Here is a 24,479-nt window from a genome sequence, read left to right as displayed (position 1 = left end):
TATTCCATTAAATGTATATACATTTTGCTTATCCATTCATTTGCTGATGGTCACTGGTTGTTTTTACTTTTGGGCTATTGTGAATAATCCTGCTGTGAACATTAGTGTACTGATATCTGTTTGCACCTCTTTCAATTCTTTTAAGTGTAATGATATACCTGGAAATATAATTGCTGGATCATATGGTAATTCTATGTTTAAGTATTTGAAGAACCGCGTACTCTTTTCCACAGTGCTTGTACCATTTTACACCAGCAAAGCACGAGTACTTCAATTTCTCTACAACTACTTTAATACTTGTTATTTTCTGCTTTTTTTTTTTTTTGGCTATAGCCAACCTAATGGGTAGGAAGTGATATCTCACTGTGGTTTTGATTTACATCCTCCTAATGGTTAGTGATGTTAAATGTATTTTTATATGCTGGTTGGCCATTTGTATATCTTTGAGGAAATGTCTGTGCAAGTCCTTAGCCCATTTTTGAATTGGGTTGTTTTTTGTTGTTGAATTGTAGAGTTCTTTATATATTCTAGATATTAATTTCCTCTTAAATATATGATTTCAAAATACTTTCTCTGGGTTGTCTTTTGACTCTTGATAGTGTCCTTTGATGAGCAGAAATTTTTAATTTTTAAAATTTATTTTTATTTAATTTTTAATCGACTAATAGTAATTTTACATATTCATGGGGTACATAGTGGTGTTTCAATACATATAATGTATAGTGATCAGATCAGGGTAATTAGCATTTCCATCAGCTTAAACATTTATCATTTCTTTGTGTTGGGAACCGTCAGTATCTTCTAGCTATTTGAAACTATATATTATCGTTAATTATAGTCATCTTACAATGGTATAGAACTTATTCCTCCTATCTAGCTGTAATTTTGTATCCTTTAGCAAATCTCTCCCAAAAGTTTTAAATTTTGATGGAGAACAGTTTATTTTTTCTTTTTTACCTGTGTTTTTGGTGACAAATCCAAGTAATTCCGTGCCAAATTCAATGTCATAAAGGTTTTCCTGTATATTTTCTCTAAGAATTTTATAATTTAACCCTTAAGTTTAGGTCTTTTAGTTTGTTTTTAAATATTACATAAGGTAGGTGTCCAACTTCATTCTTTTGTATATGGATATCCAGTTTTCCCAGCACCATTGTTGAAGAGACTGGCGTTCTCCACTGAATGGTCTTTGTACTTTTGTTGAAAAGTATCTGACCCTATTTGGAAGGGTTTATTTCTGGGCTGTTTAATTTATTCTATTGGTCTATATGTCTGTACTTACGCTAGTACCACACTGTTTTCCTTTTTTTTTTTTTTTTTTTTAGACAGAGTCTTGCTCTGTCGCCTAGGCTAGAGTGCAGTGGTGCGATCTTGGCTCACTGCAACCTCCGCCTCCTGGTCAAGCGATTCTCCTGCCTCAGCCTCCCAGTAGCTGGAATTACAGGCACCCGCCACCACACCCGGCTAATTTTTTGGAATTTTTAATAGAGACAGAGTTTAACCATGTTGGCCAGGCTGGTCTCGAACTCCTGACCTCAAGTGATCCACCCGCCTCAGCCTCACAAAGTGCTGGGATTACAGGTGTGAGCCATTGCGCCCAGCCACACACTGTTTTCATTACTGTATCTTTGTTGTAAATGTTGAAGTTAGGAAATGTGAGTCTTCTATCTTTATTCTTATTTTCAAGATTCTTCTGTTTATTTGGGGGTCTCTTGAAGTTCCATTTTATTTGTGTGAAAGCATCATTGAGATTTTGATGGCAACTGTGTTCAGTCTGCATATCATATTGGATAGTATTATTGTCTTAACAACATTAAATCTTACCATCCATAAACATAAGACATCTTTCCATTTATGTATGTCTTTAGTTTTTTTCAGCAATGTTAGTAAGAAGTAAATTATTTAAAAATTTAAAGCCTCTAATTATTAGTGTCAAGAATGAAACATTATGAATATAATGGAGACAGCATATTTTTACTTTCTCTAATTATTTCGTCTGATATCTTCTGAATCTTGGTGGTATAATTTGTATTGTTTATTTTGTTTTATTTGTGATTTAAGGTTGTGTATATGAAGGTGTAAGGTATGCATGTTCATATCCTCTTATCTAGAAATCCCCAAATTATTTCTTTAATTCTGGAATTCATACCTTTTACCAATGTTCTTTCTCCCTTATCATTATCTTATCTAAAACTACTGACTTTTGAATTTTTTCTTAATTTGAGAGTTATTTGATGGTGTTTTGCTCCATAAGTTTTATCATAAAAATAATATAGGAATACATTATTTTTCTGAAAACTAGAAAGATGACAGTCATTCAAGATTATGATAGTTTAAAGATTCAATTTTTCCAAATAAAACAGAACCCTTCTATTTAGATGGATTTTATTTTGCAATATTTATTATATATTCAATTCAAATGTACTCACTATTGTGCTAGGCAATTGAAAGTAAAAAGTATAAAGCTGCATTTTGCGCTCTCAGTGAGGTTTAAGTCAGGGAAATGAGGCATGCACACAAAATAACGAGAAAGTAGTATAATAGCTGTGATCATTAGTTATCAAAATAAGTGAATGAGCTAATAATCATTGTTAGAATAATAATTGTGTTCTTAGATCTCAGATGCTTTAATGAAAAATGTTATCTTGAGGTCAACTTTGACAAATGGGGAGATAACTGAAAAACATCTGACATTCTAGGTAGGGAAAACAGAAGCAAATGCTTAAAAATGGGAATAAGTATGTATTCTGTACACAGAGACAACTTGATTTCAATACATACTTTATGGTGGAAATAATGTTTATACTTTTACTTACACAGTCCAGACCCATGTTTCTAAAACACTGATAATTTTGTGTTTAACTTCAATGTAATGTGTAGACTAATACTTTTAGTGGGGTACAAGTGAGAGGAATGTTATTTTAGAAACTTTACTCTGGCACCACTGAGTCATCATAAATTATTACTCTCAGATAGAAGATTTAATTCTTGCAGTTAGCCATGTCAGTTTATCATGAGTAATCAGAAAGTGTTATTCAGAAGCTTTATTGTGAATATTCAGTTTGTTACAGTGAACATGGATGTGTATGGGTGGGAAGGTAGTGTGCACTGGCACCACAGAATATTCTGTTTTCATCTTATGCTTGAACTAATTTATTGATGAGATTCTCATTTCTGTAGTATAAAAGGAAAATATTTTGCAGTTATCTCGTATTTGAAAGACTTTGCCATAGAGAACTTTATCAGAAATGGATGAACTTTTCATTATTTCTTATAAGCATATTGGTTTTGGCCTGCTTGACTTTAAAACTTTTTTTGGTAGACTTAGAATGTTAATATTTAGATAAAGAAAATATTTTACTGAAGACATTACCAGAAAGTAAAATAACTTGAACATTTCTGTATTAGCTCTTTATCAGAGAATAACATTTATTTTATTTGGAAAGTTTTCCTAAATATGAGACTATCTGCTATTTCTCAGACTAAGTGAAAAATTTAATAAAATAGCTGCCTTGATAGGAGGAAAACAAAGTTCTTACTTTATAAGGAATAACGTATGAATCATAAAAGAAGAATGAGCGATCATGGGAAACATTTAGCTTTTCAAAGTTTTTGGAACATGTACCTTAAATGCTTTTGGGATCCAGTAAAGGCCAGGAAAGACAAAGAGTTGAAAGTTTCTTGGATTTATCCTCTTACTTACATCATTAGTAATAGGAATAATGCATCTCAAATTTGGGCATTTATATAAAAACATGATTTTTAAATGGTAGTCTAGTATAAACTAGGATTTTGTAATGCTGTTTAAATATTTTCATATTACTTTGTTTCGAACGTAGACATTCATTCTTACTTTTTACTTATTATATGTAAGATTTTGAACATCCTTGCTTAAAATATCAAATTCCTTCAAAATGAGATACAAGGTTAATATTAAACCAATACTTATGTTCCTTTACACATTGTTGAGACAGACTATTAGTGTAGGTGTACTTTCATTTATATGTTGTACCAATAGAGGTTAAAAGTATGACCCTATCGGTAATCTTTTTAAGCAAATAAAACTGTTTGGATGCTTTCCCAGGACGATTGGATTGCCCTCCAGGCGTATCTCTTCAATGCGGTCCCGGATGTAACTGGTGTCATTAGCCTTGCAGAATGTGTCATCTGTAATTGAAGCTATGTTGTTGAACTGAAAAAAAAAGAGGAAAACATTGTTCAGAAATCTGAAATCAACCTTTCATATGCTATATAATGGGTAAAGGAAACCTAAGTCAGAGGTCTGAGTGCCCCCTCACTTCAAATCCTTGTGTCAAATTAATTAGGAAATACTCAAATGTACACCTGGAGACAAATACAATCAAGAGCAGACTTCACACGTACTGTGCTGGTCTACTTGTTATGCTCTGGATGGAATCTGGACTTCTGGGAAGAAAGTTCATGAGCCTAGTATTAATCTTTTTGATAGGCAGACATTTAGCTATCACGCTACTACAGTGATCTAACCAAAATTTGTATGTGAATAAGTGAGGTTCCCAATGAGTCACAAGATTTTGACTCATAGGTAATTAGAGTCAGATATTGTGAAAGGAACCATCATACCTGAAGATGAATTACACGTAGACTTTCTGGTAAATTAAGAGGCACGGATTCCAGGGCATTATGGTCCAAGTAGAGGAAGGTGAGGTTATTCAGTTTCTGTAAGGAAAATTTCATGTGAGTGTTATTGAGGTTCTGTACATTCTTTCACAGGATTCAAGCAATATATATGTGCATATGAGTATATGTCTATATATACAGACTTGCATATTGATATGAATACATCAATTATATCAATTGTTCGTATGGTAGTTTCTTGTTTGGGTTTTTTTTCTGACCTCACGTGTAGTGTATTTTGATCCTTTATGATGGCCAGTGGAGCTCTGCCGCATACCCCACACTTCTGTCCATTCATCTGATCTCTGAATATCCGGCTCTAATGCCAACTTCTGGTACTCTTTGTGTTTGTCTTGATAGGAACTAATGAGGTGAGTCCCTATGTGGGATTGAATTTTGACCCTGGTGCTGCCATAACCTCTCCTGTACCTCTGGAGTTTCCCATCTCAGTTCCACCAATTTCTAGCTAAGTGGTTACTTCTTAGAAATGTGTGTGCTTGTATTTTTTTAGTAGAGACGAGGTTTCACCATGTTAGCTGGTATGGTATCGATTTCCTGACCTCGTGATCTGCCCGCCTCAGCCTCCCAAAGTGCTGGGATTACAGGTGTGAGCCACCATGCCCGGCCTAAAAAAATACAAAAAATTAGACAGGCGTGGTGGTGGGCGCCTGTAGTCCCAGCTACTTGGGAGGCTGAGGCAGGAGAATGCTGTGAACCCAGGACGCAGAGCTTGCAGTGAGCTGAGATCGCACCACTGTACTACAGCCTGGGCAACAGAGCGAGACTCTGTCTCAAAAAGAAAAAAAAAAAGAAATGTGTGTGCTTAGCCAGGCATGGTGGCTCACGCCTGTAATCCCAATACTTTGAGAGGTCAATGCGGGTGGATCACTTGAGGTCAGGAGTTCGAGACCAGCCTGGCCAACATGGTGAAACCCCATTTCTACTAAAAATACAAAAATTAACTGGTGTGGTAGCACATGCCTGTAATCCCAGTTACTAGGGAGCCTGAGTGAGGCAGGAGAATTGCTTGAACCCAGGGGGTGGAGGTTGCAGTGAGCCGAGATTGTGCCACTGCACTCCAGCCTGGGCCACAGAACGAGACTCCATCTCAAGAAAAAAAAAAAAAATGTGTGCTTAGCAAGATGTTTCCCAAAGCAGTTTAGCAAACAGTTAGCTTGATGCAGGTTTTTTCCCTAAGGGCTTAATGTTGGATTATTCTTCATGTTCAGTAACCCATTATTGTGTATAATTGTAATTTCCCCTGACATTACTCTTTTACCTTATCTTCAATATGTATCCTGTGGTAGATTTTGCTAATTCTTTTCTGTGTTGCTATTTTAATACTTTCTTAAGCACCCTACCCTTCCACCATGTGGGCATCAAGCTCTTGTCTTCCCAGTGAGTCTCATTTACATGAGTTAGAATAACCTAATTCTACTAGTGACTGTAGCAGCTTAGGACATGAAACAAAACTATAGGGCAGTTGAGTTTATTATTTTCTTTTCTTTTTTTTTAGAGATGGAGTCTCACTCTGTTGCCCAGGCTGTAGTGCAGTGGCATGATCTCAGCTCACTGCAACCTCCACCTCCCAGGTTAAAGCAATTCTCCTGCCTCAGCCTCCTCAGTAGCTGGGACAACAGGTGCCCACCACTACGCCCAGCTAATTTTTTGTATTTCAGTAGAGACAGGGATTCACCATGTTGCCCAGGCTGGTCTCGAACTCTTGAGCTCAGGCAATCTGCCCGCCTTGGCCTCCCAAAGTGCTAGGATTACAGGCATGAGCCACCGTGCCTGGCCAAGTTTATTATTTTCATACCAACTTGTCATAAATCCCTTCTGTAATTCCTGTCTAAACCCCAGAATATTCAAACGTTCTTTTTGTGAAATGTTTATCAGCTCCTTTTTTTTTTTTTTTTGGAGACTGAATCTTGCTCTGTGGCCCAGGCTGGAGTGCAGTGGTACAATCTCAGCAGCTCACTGCAACTTCTGCCTCCCAGGTTCAAGCGATTCTTGTGCCTCAGCCTCCTGAGTAGCTGGGACTACAGGCGCCCACCACCACGCCTAGCTAATTTTTGTGTTTTTAGTGGAGACAGAGTTTCACCATGTTGGCCAGGCTAGTCCTGACCTCCTGACCTCAAGTGATCCGCCTGCCTCAGCCTCCTAAAGTGCTAGGATTATAGGCGTGAGCCACTGAACCTGTCCTGATCAACTTTTATAGGTCTTTAACATGTCTGTTATTCAAAGAGTGACCAACTCAAATTAATATTTTCAAATTACAACTTTAAAACAAACAAACAAAAAGGCCAGGCACGGTGGCTCACGCCTGTAATCCTAGCACTTTGGGAGGCCAAAGTGGGCGGATCACCTGAGGTCAGGAGTTCAAGACCAGCCTGGCCAACACCCGTCTCTACTAAAAGTGTAGAAATTAGCCGGGCGTGGTGGTGTGTGCCTGTAGTCCCAGCCACTTGGGAGGCTGAGGCAGGAGAATTGCTCAAACCTGGGAGGCGGAGGTTGCAGTAAGCCAAGATCACGCCACTGCACTCCAGCCTGGGTGACAGAGCAAGACTCCATCTCAAAAAAAAAAAAAAAAAAGGTGTATCTGCTTTTAAAAAGTCCTCTAAGAGTCCCTTAACTTCTGAGTTCCTTATAAGAAACATCAGATGAGCTCTGATGTAACTTTAAAATGTCCCTTAAAGTTGAAAAAAGATACCTTAATTGTAATGAAAAATGAAAAAATGGACTATTTGTACACTTTCTAACAGATTGTACATTTTTTGACAGAATTTACCTGTGTGTGATTATCATAAACTTTATGATAATGAATATTTGATAGTTTCCAAAGTTACCTTTAGAAGCAAGAAACCTTGCCTTTTGAATGAGATTATGTCTGTTACCAGCAATGGCATGGTCATCATTTTATCTGGGGAATGATTACATCAGAGCTATGGAAATCCTGGACTAAAGTGATTACTCCTGTAGGTCATGCATTTTGAGACAAATTGTCTACCTAAACCGAAGTAGATTACTTTCCCTTTTTCCTACATAATATTTGCTTGAATTCTTAAGAAATGTATTTAATTCTTACTACATATAAAATTTTATATTACATGCTCTCATGAAATTCAAAGGAAAATCTCCCTATAGAATTTCACAGTCTAATATCTTTAAATATTAAAAGTTAAATTCAGTATTTACTTTTGGATCTTTATTTTTTTCTGGTGTTTATAATTTGCTAACATTGTAAGGAAAAAGAAACACAGGAAATATCCCATTTTGAGCTTTCGTAGACTGTAAGTGTCATGAGAGGGCCAACCATGTCTGTCTAAATAAATATTTGCTGTGTGAACAAGTGAAAAAATGAGAAACAAAATAGTCCCATGAAATAAAATAAAGGTTATGTATTTTAACTGAGATATGGGTATAAGCTAGGCTGAATGAGCCTAATAAGATGGTTATTTATTATGTAAATAATGTCTTCATTTATTAAATCAAAATAGTTTTTAAGTGTAATCAAAATACAATTCTAGACCAAAGTTTCTCTTTTATCTATCATATCATCACTCATACTATGCTTAATTTTACTATAAAATACTTACTTTGAATGCATTTGCTTTGATTCCCCTACTCTTGATTTTGTTGTATTTTGCATTAAATAAAGTGAGCTTGGGAGGAAGAACTGGAAGTTTTAGTAGTTGATTTTCAGCAAGTGAAAGTTCTTCTAACAGAGAAAGTTTTGAAAAAGTACCATCTTCTATATCTTCTATCAAATTTCCTGTAAAATCGAGTCTTCTTAAGTTAGCTAGAGGGAAAAAAATATAAAAAACAACTACGTAAGTAAAATTCTTATTGTATGGACTGAAGAAAAGCATTTGTTTAACAGATCACTCAAGCATCTTTCATTTTTAGTGCCTGGTAGACTGTCTACAATTCATAGCCCAGTAAAGTTTTGTGGAATGATCACTGAATACCTCTTTGTGCCTGAAATTGATTCCCTTTCTGACTGGAGTCCTAGAATCTCAGGTTTGAAAGTGATCTTAAAGTTAATTGAGTCTTTTCATCTTTCTCTGTTCAAATTCCTTGGGATGGTCAGGCAGTTTGAAAGAAATTCTTGTTGCAAATCATGGAAAGGAAGCATTACATTTGATTGGAATCATGTAATTTTTTTTATTTTTTTGCTGGCATGTTGCGTTGTGATTCTGAGTATGTTGTCTTAATCTTAATCTCTCTATGCCTTATCGCTTAACAACAACAAAGACAAAGATGTTCCCTGATTTGTTAAAGTGACACAGATTGAGAGAGAAATTCAGTGTGTGTGTGTGTGTGTGTGTGCGCGCGCGCGCGTACTTGCGTGTGCATCACATATATCAGGGATAATTAGGAAATCAATTGTTTCTTATTCACAGGAATCATGTTCTATAAAATTACCACAAGTGTTGAATTTGTAAATACTGAACCATTATTCCTAGGAGAAATACAGGGTTATGTTCCTGTGAGCCTCTGGCCACACATTTCCATCAACTATTAGTACATAACTTTATGTGTTTTTGCTTAAGGACACTTGGCTGAGTATATATTGTTGAATCATTAATATTGCACTATAACTCATGCCTGAACAAACCTTATCTAACATATTTTCCCTGTAGGCATATCACAGCCTTTTTGTGCTTGGGGATGTTAGACGTCACTTCAGCACCATGTGTTGGGTCATGTTAAACAGCAAAATCAGGCCAGGTGTGGTGGCTTATGCCTGTAATCCTAGCACTTTGGGAGGCCAAGGTGGGCGTATCACTTGAGGTCAGGAGTTCGAGACCAGCCTGGCCAACACAGCGCAACCTCATCTCTATTAAAATTATAATAGGCCAGGCACAGTGGCTCACACCTGTAATCGAAGGCCAAGGTGGGCGGATCATGAGGTCAGGAGATCGAGACCATCCTGGCTAACACAGTGAAACCCCATCTCTACTGAAAATACCAAAAAAAAAAAAAAAAAATTAGCCAGGCGTGGTGGCGAGCACTTGTAGTCCCAGCTACTCGGGAAGCTGAGGCAGGAGAATGGCATGAACCTGGGAGGCGGAGCTAGCAGTGAGCCAAGATGGTGCCACTGCACTCCAGCCTGGGCGACAGAGTAAGACTCCATCTCAAAAAATAAATAAATTAAATTAAGTTAAATTACAATAAAACAAGTAACCAGGTGTGGTGGCACATGCCTGTAGTCTCAGCTACTTGGGAGACTGAGGGACAAGAATCCCTTGAACCCAGGAGGCAGAGGCTGCAGTGAACTGAGATCACACCAGTGCACTTCAGCCTGGGCAACAGAGCGAGACCCTGTCTCAAACAAAAAAACCCCCAAAAAAACAAAAATCAATAAACAGCAAAATCATAAACACAAAGCACAAAAATGTGAAAAACATGTCGTTAAATAGACTGTGAACAGGGCATTTATTTACAGTATGAGAACTGGAACCAAAAGACAGTGTTACCTTGTTCAACCTCAGATGGGAATGTGCATGTCAAGTAATTCAAATTTTTTGCCACTCTGAGCATGTCTGAGAAAGCCCATGAAAGCACAATGTGTATTAATTTTGGGGTTATAAATAAATTTTAGCAAGTGGGTATTCACAAATATGGAATCCACAAATAACAAGGATCAACTATACTTCAATCCACATTTGGGAGCTATCAGTGGCAGCATGAATCTGGTTATGGTTAGTCTCATAAATGTGTAGCGGGGCCAGTATGCATTTCTTGGTGTGATTTTTTTCAGAACTCTTGACAATATTAGGAGTCTAGAAAACTGACAAGAAATTAGTGATCTAGGACTGGGATTTGGTACTGCAGAAATGGAGGATTCTGGTGTGCTTATGGCAACACTCTAACTGAGTTAAGGTTTGCTAGAAGTTCAAGATTGATAATGACCTCGTAAGGAATTAAATACCACTGTTCTCAACACTATTTCCATATTAGAATCATCCAAGGAGTTTGTTTGTTTTTAATGATGTTGCTTGGGCCCTACCCCAGATCTGAATTACAAACCCTGGGAAGTAGGACCTAGTATCAGTATTTAAAAAATACTTCCCTGCCGGGCGTGGTGGCTCACACCTGTATTCCCAGCACTTTGGGAGGCCGAGGCGGGCGGATCACAAGGTCAGGAGTTCGAGACCAGCCTGGCCAACATGGTGAAACCCCATCTCTACTAAAAATACAAATATTAGCCAGGTGTGGTGGCACACACCTCAGCTTCGTGAGAGGCTGAGACAGGAGAGCCACTTAAACCTGGGAGACAGAGGTTGCAGTGAGCCAAGATCACGCCACTCTACTCCAGCCTGGGTAACAGAGCAAGACTCCATGTCGGGTTGGGGGGAGGGGGGAGAAAAAAAAAACACTTCGCAAGATATTTTTAATATGCAGCCAGGTTTAAGAGCCATTAGTTAAAGTAAGAAAAAGCAGTTTCTGTGTTTTTATAGTCCAGGTAGAAAATAAAACACTGTGGTTGGAGAAGCATCCCAGTTATATTGGTGTTGCTCAGTGTCTGAAGCAAGGGATCTTGAAGTATTGGAGTTGAGAAGATATAGTTGCCCATATGTTAGATGGGCTGTCATCATAGACAGTGAAGTCACCAGTAAAGAAAGATCACAGGATCTGTCTAAGTGGAAAGATGATTCACCAACAAATGAATGGACTTTTGTGAAACATGTTAGATATTTATGTACTTCAAGTGACAAACCTGTATGTGATAGGCAGCAACTATATAGAAACTTGTGTTTATATGAGTTAAATACTAATACGAGTTAATACTAATATCATATTTCAGCTTAACTTACGTATGTCTGCAAAATCTTTGGCAGTCAGCTTTTTAATTTTGTTGAATCGTGCGTAAAGATAGGCTGATTCCTTTGGTAAGGGTGGTACAGCATCAATGTCAACTTCTTCACAGTATACAGAGCCACTTAAACAAACACACAGCAGACACGTGGGCATTTCTAAATTGGGAATAAAATCATAAAAATATGAACAATAGTTTGAAAATATTTCGCCTCTAGTAGTAAAATTATTGCTATTATGAATGCTATTACTAATTTGAAGAGATGTTTTACAGAATCATAAGAAAGATAGTCATGGTAACTCGTTACCTATATTGTGCTTGATAATTCACCAGAATATTGTTTGAGAATCTCTTTTTATTTTGTTTTACTGGTGATTGCTTAAATGCTGAATTGATTGACAGTTACATTTCCTTATTTGAAAACCAAAAAAATTTACAAAGCAGGAGCTAAGGTAAACATGAGCTTGACTTATTAAGTTTAATGTGTGAGAAACATATTTCAGATTGGTGACAGTAGCTAGACTTTAGTAACCACTAGTTAAGTAAGGAAGCCATTAACTTGAAAATTAGAGTAATCGTAGGCACTGTTTGGATCCTTTAGCACTCCAAGTCATTTATTACATTTACTTGTCATACCTCTTGGAACATTCCTTAGTCTTTGTTTTTTATACCTTTTCCTGTTTTTGAAAAGTGTAGAGCTTTTTTTTTTGTTTAGTTTTCTTTTTCAGGGCATTTATTCTGCAGAATGCCTTTCAGTTGGCAGAGGTTTCTCATTTTTGGCAGGAGTACCATGGATCGTCAGTGCTGTGTGTCCAAAAGCACATGATATCTGTTTATCCCATTCCTGATAATATCTTTGGTCACTTGGTTCAACTAGTATGTGCCATGTTTCTCACTGAGTAAAGTTAATATTTTTCACTTCATAACAAGTAATTCTGGAGAAGTACTTTGAGAATCTAAATGTCTGGTGTGACATTGTACTTTCATATACTAGTTTTAGCATCCATTGATGATTCTTTTTTTTTTTTTTTGAGACGGAGTCTCGCTCTGTCGCCCAGGCTGGAGTGCAGTGGCGCGATCTCGACTCACTGCAAGCTCCGCCTCCTGGGTTCACGCCATTCTCCTGCCTCAGCCTCCCGAGTAGCTGGGACTACAGGCGCCCGCTACCACGCCCGGCTAATTTTTTGTATTTTTAGTAGAGACGGGGTTTCACCGTGTTAGCCAGGATGGTCTCGATCTCCTGACCTCGTGATCCGCCCGCCTCGGCCTCCCAAAGTGCTGGGATTACAGGCGTGAGCCACCGCGCCCGGCCCATTGATGATTCTTACCCGAATCATTTGTGACTAACCAAGTAGTGATTTTCTAATTCCATCATTCCTTCTACATTTGTTAGTTGGCACTCTTTTCTTATTTTTTATATCAATATGAACTTGTTTTTATATATTTTGGTATATTTTATTATTTATTTACTTACTTATTTTTGAGACAGAGTCTTGCCCTGTTGCTCATGCTGGAGTGTGGTGGTGTGATCTTGGCTCATTGCAACCTCCACCTCCCCATTTCAAGCAATTCTTCTGCCTCAGCCTCCTGAGTAGCTGGGATTACTGGCGTATGCCACCACACATGGCTATTTTTTTTTTTTTTTTAATTTTTAGTATAGACAAGGTTTCACCATGTTGGCCAGGCTGGTCTCGAACGTGACCTCAAGTGATCTGCCTGCCTCGGTCTCCCAAAGTGCCGGGATTACAGACGTGAGCCATCACACCTGACCTATTTTGATATATTTTAAATATATCAAATAAACATGTCAAATTTTATTTTTTGAATTTTTTTTTCTTTTTTTTGAGATGAAGTCTTGCTTCGTCACCCAGGTTGGAGTGCAGTGGCGTGATCTCGGCTCACTGCAGTCTCCGCCTCCCGGGTTCAAGCAATTCTCCTGCCTCAGCCTCCCAAGTATCCGGGATTACAGGCATGTGCCACCATGCCCGGCTAATTTTTTTGTATTTTTAGTAGAGACTGGGTTTCACCATGTTGGCCAGGCTGCTTTCGAACTCCTGACCTCAGGTGATCTGCCCGCCTCAGCCTCCCAAAGTGCTAGGATTACAGGTGTGAGCCACCACGCCCGGCCTATTTTTTGAAATTTTAATTGATATTTTCATATCAATATGAATTGTGTCCCATAAGTCATAATCTGTGTTTATTTTAATAATCAAATTGTCACAGATTAGGCCCTTTCAAGCTTTTTTTTCCTGCTACAGCTTTTTGTGGTTAGCTGACTTACAATTAATTGCATGTATTTAAATCGTACAACATATACGATTTTTACATATGTACACCCCCATGAAACGTTCACTACAAGTGAGTTAATTAACATACCTGTCACTCCAAAAAGTTTTCTCCTGCCCTTTGGTAATCTCTCCCTCCCACTCTTGTCCTCGAGCAATGACTGACCTGCTTTTGGTCAGTATACATTAGTTTGCATTTAGGAGAATTTTATATTAAAAGAATCATGGAGTATCTACTTCCTTTTCTGGCTTCTTTTACTCAGCATTATTATTTTGATTTTCAATCTTTATCAGTAGTTCATTCTTCTTTATTACTCAGTAGTATTCAATTGTCTCAATATATACAATTTACATGGTCATTTCATATGGACATTGGGTTGTTTCCAGGTTTTCACTATTTCAAAGAAATTTATGTGTAAGTTTGTGTGGACTTAATGCTTTCATTTCTCTTGGGTAAGTACCTAAGGAGTGGAATGGCTGGGTCTTATTATAAATGTATGTTTTATCTTTTGAAGAAAGTGTCAAACTATTTTCCAAAGGACTGTGCCATTTTACATTCCTACCAGCAGCATATGAGAGTTCCAGCTGCTCCACATCCTTGCCAACATTTGGTATGGTCAGTCTTTTTAATTTTAGCAATTGAAATGTAGGGCATGTTATAGTATCTCATTGTGTTTTAATTTGCATTCTCTGATAACTAATGATGTTAGCATCTTTTCATGTGCTTGTTTGGCATCCATATATTTGATGACTTGTCTTTTTTTTTTTCCTCTTACTAGTTTTCCTTTTGGAAATGAAACATTTTAAATTTTAATGAAGAACAATTGGTTCCTTGATAATTCATGGTTTCTGTGTTGTGTTTAAGAAATGTTTGCCGACCACCAAGATTTGACACTTTGTTCTCTTCTAGAAGTTGTATAGTTTAAGATCTTTACCTTTAGGTGTGGGGTATACTTTGGGCTAATTTTTATATATGGTGCCAGGAAGGGTTAATTCTTTTTTGAAAAATTTTCCTACAGTTGTCTGGTTCTTTCAGCACCGTTTTTTTTTTTTTCTTTTTTATTGATCATTCTTGGGTGTTTCTCGCAGAGGGGGATTTGGCAGGGTCACAGGACAATAGTGGAGGGAAGGTCAGCAGATAAACAAGTGAACAAAGTTCTCTGGTTTTCCTAGGCAGAGGACCCTGCGGCCTTCCGCAGTGTTTGTGTCCCTGGGTACTTGAGATTAAGGAGTGGTGATGACTCTTAAGGAACATGCTGCCTTCAAGCATCTGTTTAACAAAGCACATCTTGCACCGCCCTTAATCCATTCAACCCTGAGTGGATACAGCACATGTTTCAGAGAGCACAGGGTTGGGGGTAAGGTCACAGATCAACAGGATCCCAAGGCAGAAGAATTTTTCTTAGTACAGAACAAAAGGAAAAGTCTCCCATGTCTACCTCTTTCTACACAGACACAGCAACCATCCGATTTCTCAATCTTTTCCCCACCTTTCCCCCCTTTCTATTCCACAAAACCGCCATTGTCTTCATGGCCCGTTCTCAATGAGCTGTTGAGTACACCTCCCAGATGGGGTGGTGGCCGGGCAGAGGAGCTCCTCACTTCCCAGTAGGGGCGGCCGGGCAGAAGCGCCCCTCACCTCCCGGACGGGGCGGCTGGCCGGGCGGGGGGCTGACCCCCCCCACCTCCCTCCCGGACAGGGCGGCTGGCCGGGCAGAGGGGCTCCTCACTTCCCAGTAGGGGCGGCCGGGCAGAGGCGCCCCTCACTTCCCCGACGGTGCGGCTGGCCCGGCGGGGGGCTGACCCCCCCACCTCCCTCCCGGAGGGGGCGGCTGGCCGGGCAGAGGGGCTCCTCACTTCCCGGTAGGGGCGGCCGGGCAGAGGCGCCCCTCACCTCCCGGACAGGGCGGCTGCCAGCACCGTTTTTTAAAAGGATTAATTCTTTCCCCATTGAATTGTATTGTCACATTGTCAAGAACTAGTTGGTTACTTCATGTTAGCCTGTTTCTGGATTTTATTTTGTTCTGGTGACCCACTTTAACATTTTTATGCCAATACTGCAGTGTCTTGATTCCTGTACCTTTATAATAGTCTTGTTAGTATAAATCCTGCAACTTTGTTCTTCTTCAATGTTGTTAGACTCTTCTAGGTCCTTTATATTTTTATATATATTTTAGAATCAGCTTGTTAATTAAACAAAAAAAAACCTATTAGGATTTTGATTGGGATTGTGTTGAATCTCTAAATTTGGGGAAAACTGACATCTTAATGATATTGAATCTTCTAGACCTCGAACATAATACATTTCTCCTTATATATAGGTCTTCTTTATTTTCTCTTAGCAGCGTTATTTAGATTTCAGTGTACAGGTCTTACATACCTTTATTTTTTTTTTTTTGAGACAAGATCTCATGCTGTCACTCAGGGTGGGGTACAGTCGCATGATCATGGTTCACTGCAAACCTCGACCTCCTGGGCTCAAGCGATCCTCCTGCCTCAGCCTCTCAAGTACCTGGGACTACAGGTTTGTGCCACCACACCTGGCTTTTTCTTGGTTAAATTTTTTGTAGAGACATGATGTCACTATGTTGCCCAAGCTGGTCTCAAACTCCTGAGGTCAAGCAGTCCTCTTGCCTCGGCCTTCCCATAAACATCTTTTATATCTATTTCTTTTATATATTTTGATGGATTTAAAAACATTTTGTCAGGAGACTGGGTGCAATGGCTCATGTATGTAATCTTGGCACTTTTAGAGGCTGAGGCAGGTGGATCATTTGAGTCTAGCAGTTTGAGACCAAGCTGGGCAACATGATGAAACCTCATCTCTACAAAAAAATACAAAAATTAGCCAGGTGTGGTGGCACGTTCCTGTAGTCCCAGCTACTTGGGAGGCTGAGGCAGGAGGATTGCTGGAGCCCAGGAGGTCAAGACTGCAGTGAGCCATGATCATGCCACTATACTCCAGCATGGGTAACAGAGCGAGACCCTGTCTGAAAACAAACAAACAAAAAAACACCATTATTCTTTGAGAACTTCCTTATTTCCTAACATAGCAAGATGTCCCAAACTAACCTTGCATTTTTCCTGCCCCAACCCTGAAATCAGCTATCTCTTCAGAAAGCACTGGGGGTTTTTTTGGTTTGTTCATTTGTTTTTAAGACAGAGTCTCGCCCTGTCACCCAGGCTGGAGTGCAGTGGTGCCATCTCGTCTCACTGCAGCTCTGCCTCCTGAGTCCAAGTGATGCTCCCGCCTCAGCCTCCCGAGTAGCTGGGATTACAGACGTGTGCCACCATGCCCAGCTAATTTTTTTTGTATTTTTAGTAGAGACGGGGTTTCACCATGTTGGCCAGGCTTGTCTCAAATTCCTAACTTCAGGTGGTCCACCCGCCTCGGCCTCCCAGAGTGCTGATATTACAGGCATGAGCCACCACACCCGGCCAGCATTGGTTTCTTTTAGTGGAGAATGGTATTAGAAACCAAGATGCAGGTGGTGGGTGTGCTCATTGCCATTGAGATCACATTGCTTCTAGGCTCTTTCAGCAGAGAGAGCTAGGAAATAAATGTGTGTGTTTATTTGTCTCTTTCTCCACAGATAATACACATACATGCAACATATACGGATATAAACATATACAATATACATGCATATGTATACCATATACTCATATGTATACATACACACACATAGAGATAAACAGAGATAAACATTTCTATATTTCTGTATCTCTATATATACAAACCCTGAGTTAATAGTAGTATCTTCTATTCCAAACCAACTCCACAGTGTTCTTTCTAGCCTTCCACCTTTCCATATTTGTAATGTTTCTCTGACAGTGAGGAACCTGGCTCTCATTATTTACAGTATATTTACTTAGTTCTGGCACACATATTAAGTAGTTCCAGTATTGCTAAGTCATAACACTGTGCATAACAAACCTACTCACTGGAACTTCATATTTGTTTATAGTTCTTTTTTGTCCTTAGCCTGAAGGTATATAGGAAAATGCTGTGTTTAACAGTTACTTAGAGTTTTTTCTTCCTTTGCTGAGTTATTAATTTGAAGCACAATCAAGTTTATGTTTTTATGTTTGTATTCCAATTTGGGTTCTTTTTACCTTATTCTTGTTGATTTCATTTATATACGTATTTGGTTTTTTGACTATACGAAACAGCATTGTTCTAAAAATTAAATCTACATTAAAAAGTATATACACAGAGAACTGCCATCCCCTCTCCCCCAATTTCTTTTTAGCCTGTATTTATTTTCACAGAAACAAGCAGATACATATATATTTTCTTATATCCTTTTCTTTCTTACATGAAAGACAGCATATTATAGATATTCTTTTGCACTTTGTTTTTTTTTTCCACATAGTGTATCCTGGAAATCACTCCATGTTAGTTCTTAGAGATCTTCCTCATTCATTTTTACAACTGCATAGTATTCTCTTCTGTTGGATTTACCATTGTTTATTCAACTACTCTTCAGTGTTTGGGCAGTTAAATTATTTCTGATATTTTGCAATTGCATGCAATGCTTTAGTGATTTTGCATTTGTATTTTATTTTGGAGTATATCATCAAGGTAAATTTCTCAAAATTGGCCAGGAGTGGTGGCTCACGCCTGTAATACCAGCACTTTGGGAGGCTGAGGCACTTGAGGTCAGGAGTTCAAGACCAGCCTGACCAACATGGTGAAACCTGTCTCTACTAAAAATACAATAAATTAGCCTGGTGTGGTGGCGCGTGCCTGTAATCCCAGCTACTCGGAGGCTGAAGCAGGAGAATTGCTTGAGCCCAAATGGCAGAGGTTGCAGTGAGCCAAGATTGTACTGCTGCACACCAGTCTGAGAGCGAGACTCTGTCTCAAAAAAAAAAAAAAAATCCTCAAAGTTGGTTCTTATGTCAAAAAGTAAATGCATTTTTTATTTTGTTAGATATTGCCAAGTTCCTGTCCAAAAGCATTGTGTTGATTTGCCTTCCTGCTGCCGTGTATGAGTGTCTTACCCCATAGCCTTGCTCATGGAATATATTAATGTGTTGTCATACTTCAATTTTTTTCAATCAGATAGGTTAAAAATGGTATCTCAATGTAATTTTAATTTATATGTCTCTGTGTGAGATTGAACACTTATTTGGGTTAAATCATTTAAATCATCTTGTGAACTGTCATTTTTCCAGTAGATTTTTGGTTAATCTCTTTTCCTCGATTTTTAAGAGTGCTTTATAAATTAGAGTTACTAGCTCTTTATTTTTAGTTATATTATCTGTCAGCTCTTTATCTAGTGATATTATTTATCTGTAGTGTATGTTACAAATATTTTTCCCAGTTTTTAGTTGCCTTCGACTTTACCACAGGTATTTTTAGGGTCAAATTTATTGTTCTTTTCTATTGTTGTCTCTGGATTTTGAGGCACCCTGCACCCAGATTCTTTTCTAGTACTTGTACGATTTCATTTTATACATTCAGATTGCTAATCTATTTGGAATTTATTTTTTGTGTAAGGTATGGACCTAAATGTACATCTCTTCAAATGGCTGTTTCTCCCAGCACCATTTTTTAAAAAGACCATTTTTGCTTCAGTGATTTAGGTTGGTACCTTTAGTATGTACTGAATTTTCATGTGTATTTTTGTCTGTTTCTGGATTTTCTATTCTATTTCATCGATCTTTTTGTCTATTCATATACCAGTATCGCACTTTTTAAAGTATAGAGTTTTATAATATATTTTAATGTGTAGTACATCTGATTCCTACATATACTTGTTACTGTTTACTGTTTCCCTTGTTATTTGTTACATGTTGTTCCATATGAATTCTAGAATCTGGTTTTCCAGCTTTATAAAAAAATTTATTGGTAATTTTAGTTGGATTGTTTTAAATTTATAAATTTAGAAAGAACTGACATCTTTATGATTTTGAGTCATTCCATCCAAGAACAAGGGATGTCTTTTGTTTTTTGTTTTTGTTTTTGTTTTTGTTTTTTTTGAGACAGAGTCTTGCTCTGCCGCCTAGGCTGGAGTGCAGTGGCACGACCTCAGCTCACCGCAACCTCCACCTCCCAGGTTCAAGCAATTCTCTGCCTCAGCTTCCCGAGTAGCTGGGATTACAGGCACCTGCCACCACGCCTGGCTAATTTTTTGTATTTTTAGTAGAGACAGGGTTTCACCATCTTGACCAGGCTGGTCTTGAACTCCTGACCTTGTGATCCACCCGCCTCAGCCTCCCAAAGTACTGGGATTACAGGCGTGAGCCACCACGCCCAGCCTGGGATGTCTTTAAATTTATTCAAATCTATTTTTACTATCATACTTCTCGTTTTTTAAGCTTTATTTTCTGTTATGGTTCATTTTCATTTTATTTTAGAAATATAGAAATTAATATGTGGTTTTTGTCATGTTTTCATGTGAAATAATGTTCTGTGATAGAGTAAGAGTAAGCCAAGTACACAGGAATTATTAAGTAGGACTTGTAATTTGTTATTTCATGACAAATTTTCTATTTTAATTGAAATGTATGTGTAATTAGTGATGTATATGTGTGTTTCTGTTCTGTAAGTTTCTTAAAGGCAATAATTATATTTACCGTATACTGAGGCTGCACATTGTATTTTGCAAATAATCCGTGTTTAAGTATTTCTCGAATAGATTTTATATGGACGGAAACCACACTTTGTGGAGGCTAAGCTTGCCTAAGCTTTGGTTGTTCTCACAAGTTCTTGCTCCACATTTCTCACTCATAGTGTGGGATGGCAAATGGTGTGCACTCCCAGTTTGAGTTTATCATTGGAAATAAAATTCCACTGTTTGTATTTACTGTATCTTGAGTCAGTTTTTGATTACCACAAGGAATAAAGTCCATTATAGCTATTTTTAAAAGATCCATTTTGAAAAATATTTAGATGATACTTACCATCATTTTCTTTCTTGGGAGGTAATGGTGTTATTGCCTCATCTTTTTGTAATTGAAGACTTTTCTCATTGGGTATTATCACAGTTTCTTTTTCCTATTGGAAAAATAAAAGTTTGTTACCTAGCTTCATTAAGTCTGTGTTTGACTGTAAAATGAAGGGATCACAGACACCTTCTCGTAGTTACAATTAGTGGCATTTCCTTTGTGCTCCATTAGGCTTTCATACATATTTCCATTTTATCATCTATTAAATTACAATAAGTATTTTTTAGCTTGTTTTTATTCTAGACTATGAGCTCCTTGAGTAAAAGAACTGGGTGTTTTTATTTTTATATCGCCAGTAGCTACACTCAGTGCTTAATAAATGTTGAACATCCTGAAATTCCAAATGAAAGCTAGGTGAGAATTCCCTGAATTGGAATGAAAGTTTTTCTGAGGTGAAACTGTTCCTCAGGGGTCTTGTCTGAACTGAGTTTCTCATTCAGATTCTACCATTTTGAGTAAGACTAGAGCTCCAGCCATGTCACAAGTATAAACTACCAATTAAGGTCTTTAGGTCTCTTCTTGGGGTGACCCTTTAATTACCTATATCCCTCCATTAAGCCCTGGCTCTTGGAGCCCTTTTATTCCAGCTTACCTTACCTACCCTGCTTGGGCCACTGGGGTAGGCCATTAATTCTGGGGAAATTGGAGTAGATACAATTTAGATCCTGTCTTTCCTGTTCTTGGAGAGTACATTTTCTGCCATTAGATTACAGTGTATTATGTGGTGTCCTATTCTTTCTGTCCTTTGTAAGCATGTTCCATTTTAGTCTCGGTCTTGACTCCTGACTCTGCCCTTCACCTTCATTCTCCCATCTGTGTGGTGGTTGAACTTCCTCCCTCTACTCTGTGTTTGCACATCAAGTCCTGTTGAATTCTACTCCACTCCACAAATATCTTAGACCCTGCATTTATATTAAGATAGAGAAACTTCTAAAGCCCTGTAAAGAGAAGAAGCAGAGAGAAAAATCATCTCTAAACTCTTTAGGGATCAGGGAATCTTAATAGATTCAAATCATCCAAGTGAGCCAATAGCCTATGTTATGATGGGACTTTTTTTTCTTTAACTTGAAGCTATAATTAGTAATACCTATCCTTTGTGTCTTAGTGATGGGCAAAAATAATGCTATCATATTAAAAGCATTAACTGAAAGAAAGAAACTGTGGTGTTAACATTTGCTCATCGTGTACCCCTGCAAAAAAGAGAAAGTAGCAATTGTAACTGGTCAATCTTACAAGTCTTTATCCTCCAATTTATAGTGGAGAAGAACTTCTGAAACAATCAGTATTGTTATATATTTGGCTGAATTTCTCATTTTCCAGTGTGTATGTGTATGTATATGTGTCGTACATAGTGGGCAACAGATACTTAAGTGCTGTATTAACTTTTTCCTTACCCAGCATTCATTTCTGTGTGCCAAGAAAACCACAAGTAATTAGTTTGCCCATAAAGGTGGGGAATGAATGATGTGGTATAACGTCACCCTTGCAGTGTTAACTCAAAGACAGTTACAGTTACTTGGTACCAATTGATAGAGGGTCTAAACTGTTAAAATTGATTTAAAAAGAAAGTCCTATATTGACTAGGTTTTCAGTTTTTGGTACTGTATGTAGATGGCATATATAAATTATTGTGGAATGCTATTGATATCAAAATAACCAGTACTCTTCTATGTATTTTCTTCAAATTGTTTTCTATAATAATAACCTTAAGCTGATAATTCATCTTTATTTCTCCAAATACACATTTCCGCTAATTTATTTTTGAGGCAACACAACATTGCAAGTATAGGGCATTGTGTAACATTACTTAATATATAAATTGCAACTGGTGAGGGATCATCTTAAAGTCTAGTTTTCTTTAAGTTTTATTTTTTGGTTACTATAGATACTGTTTGGTTACCATAGATACCATTTATTAATTTGGAAAGCATACATACTCTAAAAATACAATCTTAGGGACAATTATTATGAATTCTTTTGAATCATTTAAAGTGATTTTCCCTTCCCCTTACCTTATCAGACACATTCAGGAAAAGCAAAAACATGCATTTAAATTGGCAGTATTTTAGAAGCTAAATTTAGAGTAGAAATAAAGTACCTTAATATTTTTTCCATCCAGGTATTTATCCTCATAATCTTGGCTAAATATGGATTCTTCAAAATTATCTGTTCCATAATCATAGATAATGCGTGAGTCCTGCTGGGTTGGTGGTGCTGGCTTTATCAGAGGCACAAACAGTAACAGGAGAAGTGTAGACTGCAGAGTCTTCATTTTAGCAAAAATCAAGGTGACTGGAAGTTAATAAACTAGTGGCCTGCTGACTGTGGGACAAAACTCTCTTTTTCCCTGGAAATAAAAATTCAGACCATCGAAGCAATATTTAAAAGCTTAGAGGATGTTTTGGCAGGGTGTGCGCAGTAAGGGCCAGAGAACAGTATTTAACCCTTAGTGATCTTTAATTAGATGCTAGCAGTTTTTATGTATCAGTGAACATTCTGAAAAATAGTTTTGGAAAATAGTTTTACTTCTTCTCTATCAGAAATTCAAGAAAGATTGATAATTTTAAGTTTCTTAATAATTAAGTGCCTTCAGCAGACATACTAATATTTAATTGAAATATTCTTAGGATACCTGTAGTGTAAATAGTTAAAATAAAGTCCCAAGATCCTGTCTCATGTGAGTTAAAAATATCATATTTCCACTTAGCTACTTTATAAGAACTCTTGATTTATATTGGTATGAACAGAAACAAGTTCCAAGAAAAGTTTTAAAACTTAAATTTAACATTATGAAAAGTAGTCATTAACACCTTTAGGTGGTACAGAATATAGGAAAAGCCATACGTTTTTAATTTTCTTAGTTTTGTAATTTTAATAGGTGATCATAATTTTTAGTTAATAGTATTGTATTTTTAATTTAAGCTAAGAAAACTGAAAGAATAGTATTGCAGGCTGGAGGAAATACCGAACTTTAATCAAAGAACTTTGAGGAATGTAATAGAAAGGATTCCTTTAGGCTCATCAATGGATTTTCTCTGGTGGGTACACATTTCAGACTTTTTCTTAAGTAACTTCAAACAGAATCACTCAGAGTTGCTGATGCTGCATTATAGATGCCAGTTTGTCAAAAATCCAGAGGTTGAAAATGAAGAATATAATGGATTTGTGACTTCTGCAGCACCCTATTCTTGCCTGCGTGGATGTTAAATTTATGCGATGATATACATAAGTACTTCTTAAAAATTAATTGAGGTAACTGAAACTTAAACCAGAGATGGCCTTTACATTTATTAAGACTATTAGATGAGTCAGTCGCACTTTAACAAACAATATTTAAAATAATATATGAAAAGTAAGCCTACCGTTGTAGCTGTTTTGAAGTTTTTTGTGGTTTTCCTCAATAGATGTTCATGTCTGTGCATTAGCCCCAAGTGGGAGGGTGAATGAGAAAAGCTATGTCTTGATTTCAAACTGCTGAGTAAAATTTCAGGGCCCAGCAGCTTTAAGAACAGTTTCCATGTGGTAGAGATCTTTGCCAGCATTCTTTCTCTAGGGTGAAATGCAGTGTGTTGTACTAGAGAACTGTGCTTAAGTTATTTGTTGTAACTGCTGCACTCAGTCTGCTTCAACTAATTTGGCTATAAACTTGTGTCATTTTATTATTGTGTAATAAACATTCATGTTTTGGTGAATATTAGTTTATGAAAAATGATATAGTTTTAAAGTCATCCTTTTCATTTTGGTGATTTCCCAGGAGATCA

At 37.5% G+C, this 24,479-nt stretch overlaps 2 protein-coding genes across 7 annotated transcripts in view; one reads left to right on the top strand and one right to left on the bottom strand.

The window, feature by feature from the left end:
* Window positions 1-24,479, top strand: part of CENPP (centromere protein P) — a 295,833-nt gene that overhangs the window by 55,968 nt on the left and 215,386 nt on the right. The gene's annotated exons all lie outside the window — the stretch shown is intronic.
* OGN (osteoglycin) lies at window positions 2,371-24,260 on the bottom strand. Of its 2 annotated transcripts, none has more exons than XM_063594330.1 (7): window positions 24,081-24,260; window positions 22,817-22,984; window positions 20,674-20,767; window positions 11,475-11,633; window positions 8,250-8,452; window positions 4,600-4,695; window positions 2,371-4,189 (listed from the first exon to the last, which is right to left on the bottom strand). In XM_063594330.1, the coding sequence occupies exons 1-7, from the start codon at window positions 24,258-24,260 to the stop codon at window positions 4,019-4,021; spliced, it is 1,071 nt and encodes a 356-aa protein (XP_063450400.1). In that variant the 3' UTR covers window positions 2,371-4,018. The 2 variants fall into 2 exon arrangements, with proteins under 2 accessions (XP_063450400.1, XP_003807891.2); XM_003807843.7 differs by having other exon boundaries at window positions 22,817-23,065; window positions 24,081-24,190.

Source organism: Pan paniscus, chromosome 11 (assembly GCF_029289425.2).
Source record: "Pan paniscus chromosome 11, NHGRI_mPanPan1-v2.0_pri, whole genome shotgun sequence".
Taxonomy (NCBI): domain Eukaryota; kingdom Metazoa; phylum Chordata; class Mammalia; order Primates; family Hominidae; genus Pan; species Pan paniscus.
Note: the sequence above shows the minus strand (reverse complement) of the source record. Positions and strands in the feature narration are given on the sequence as shown.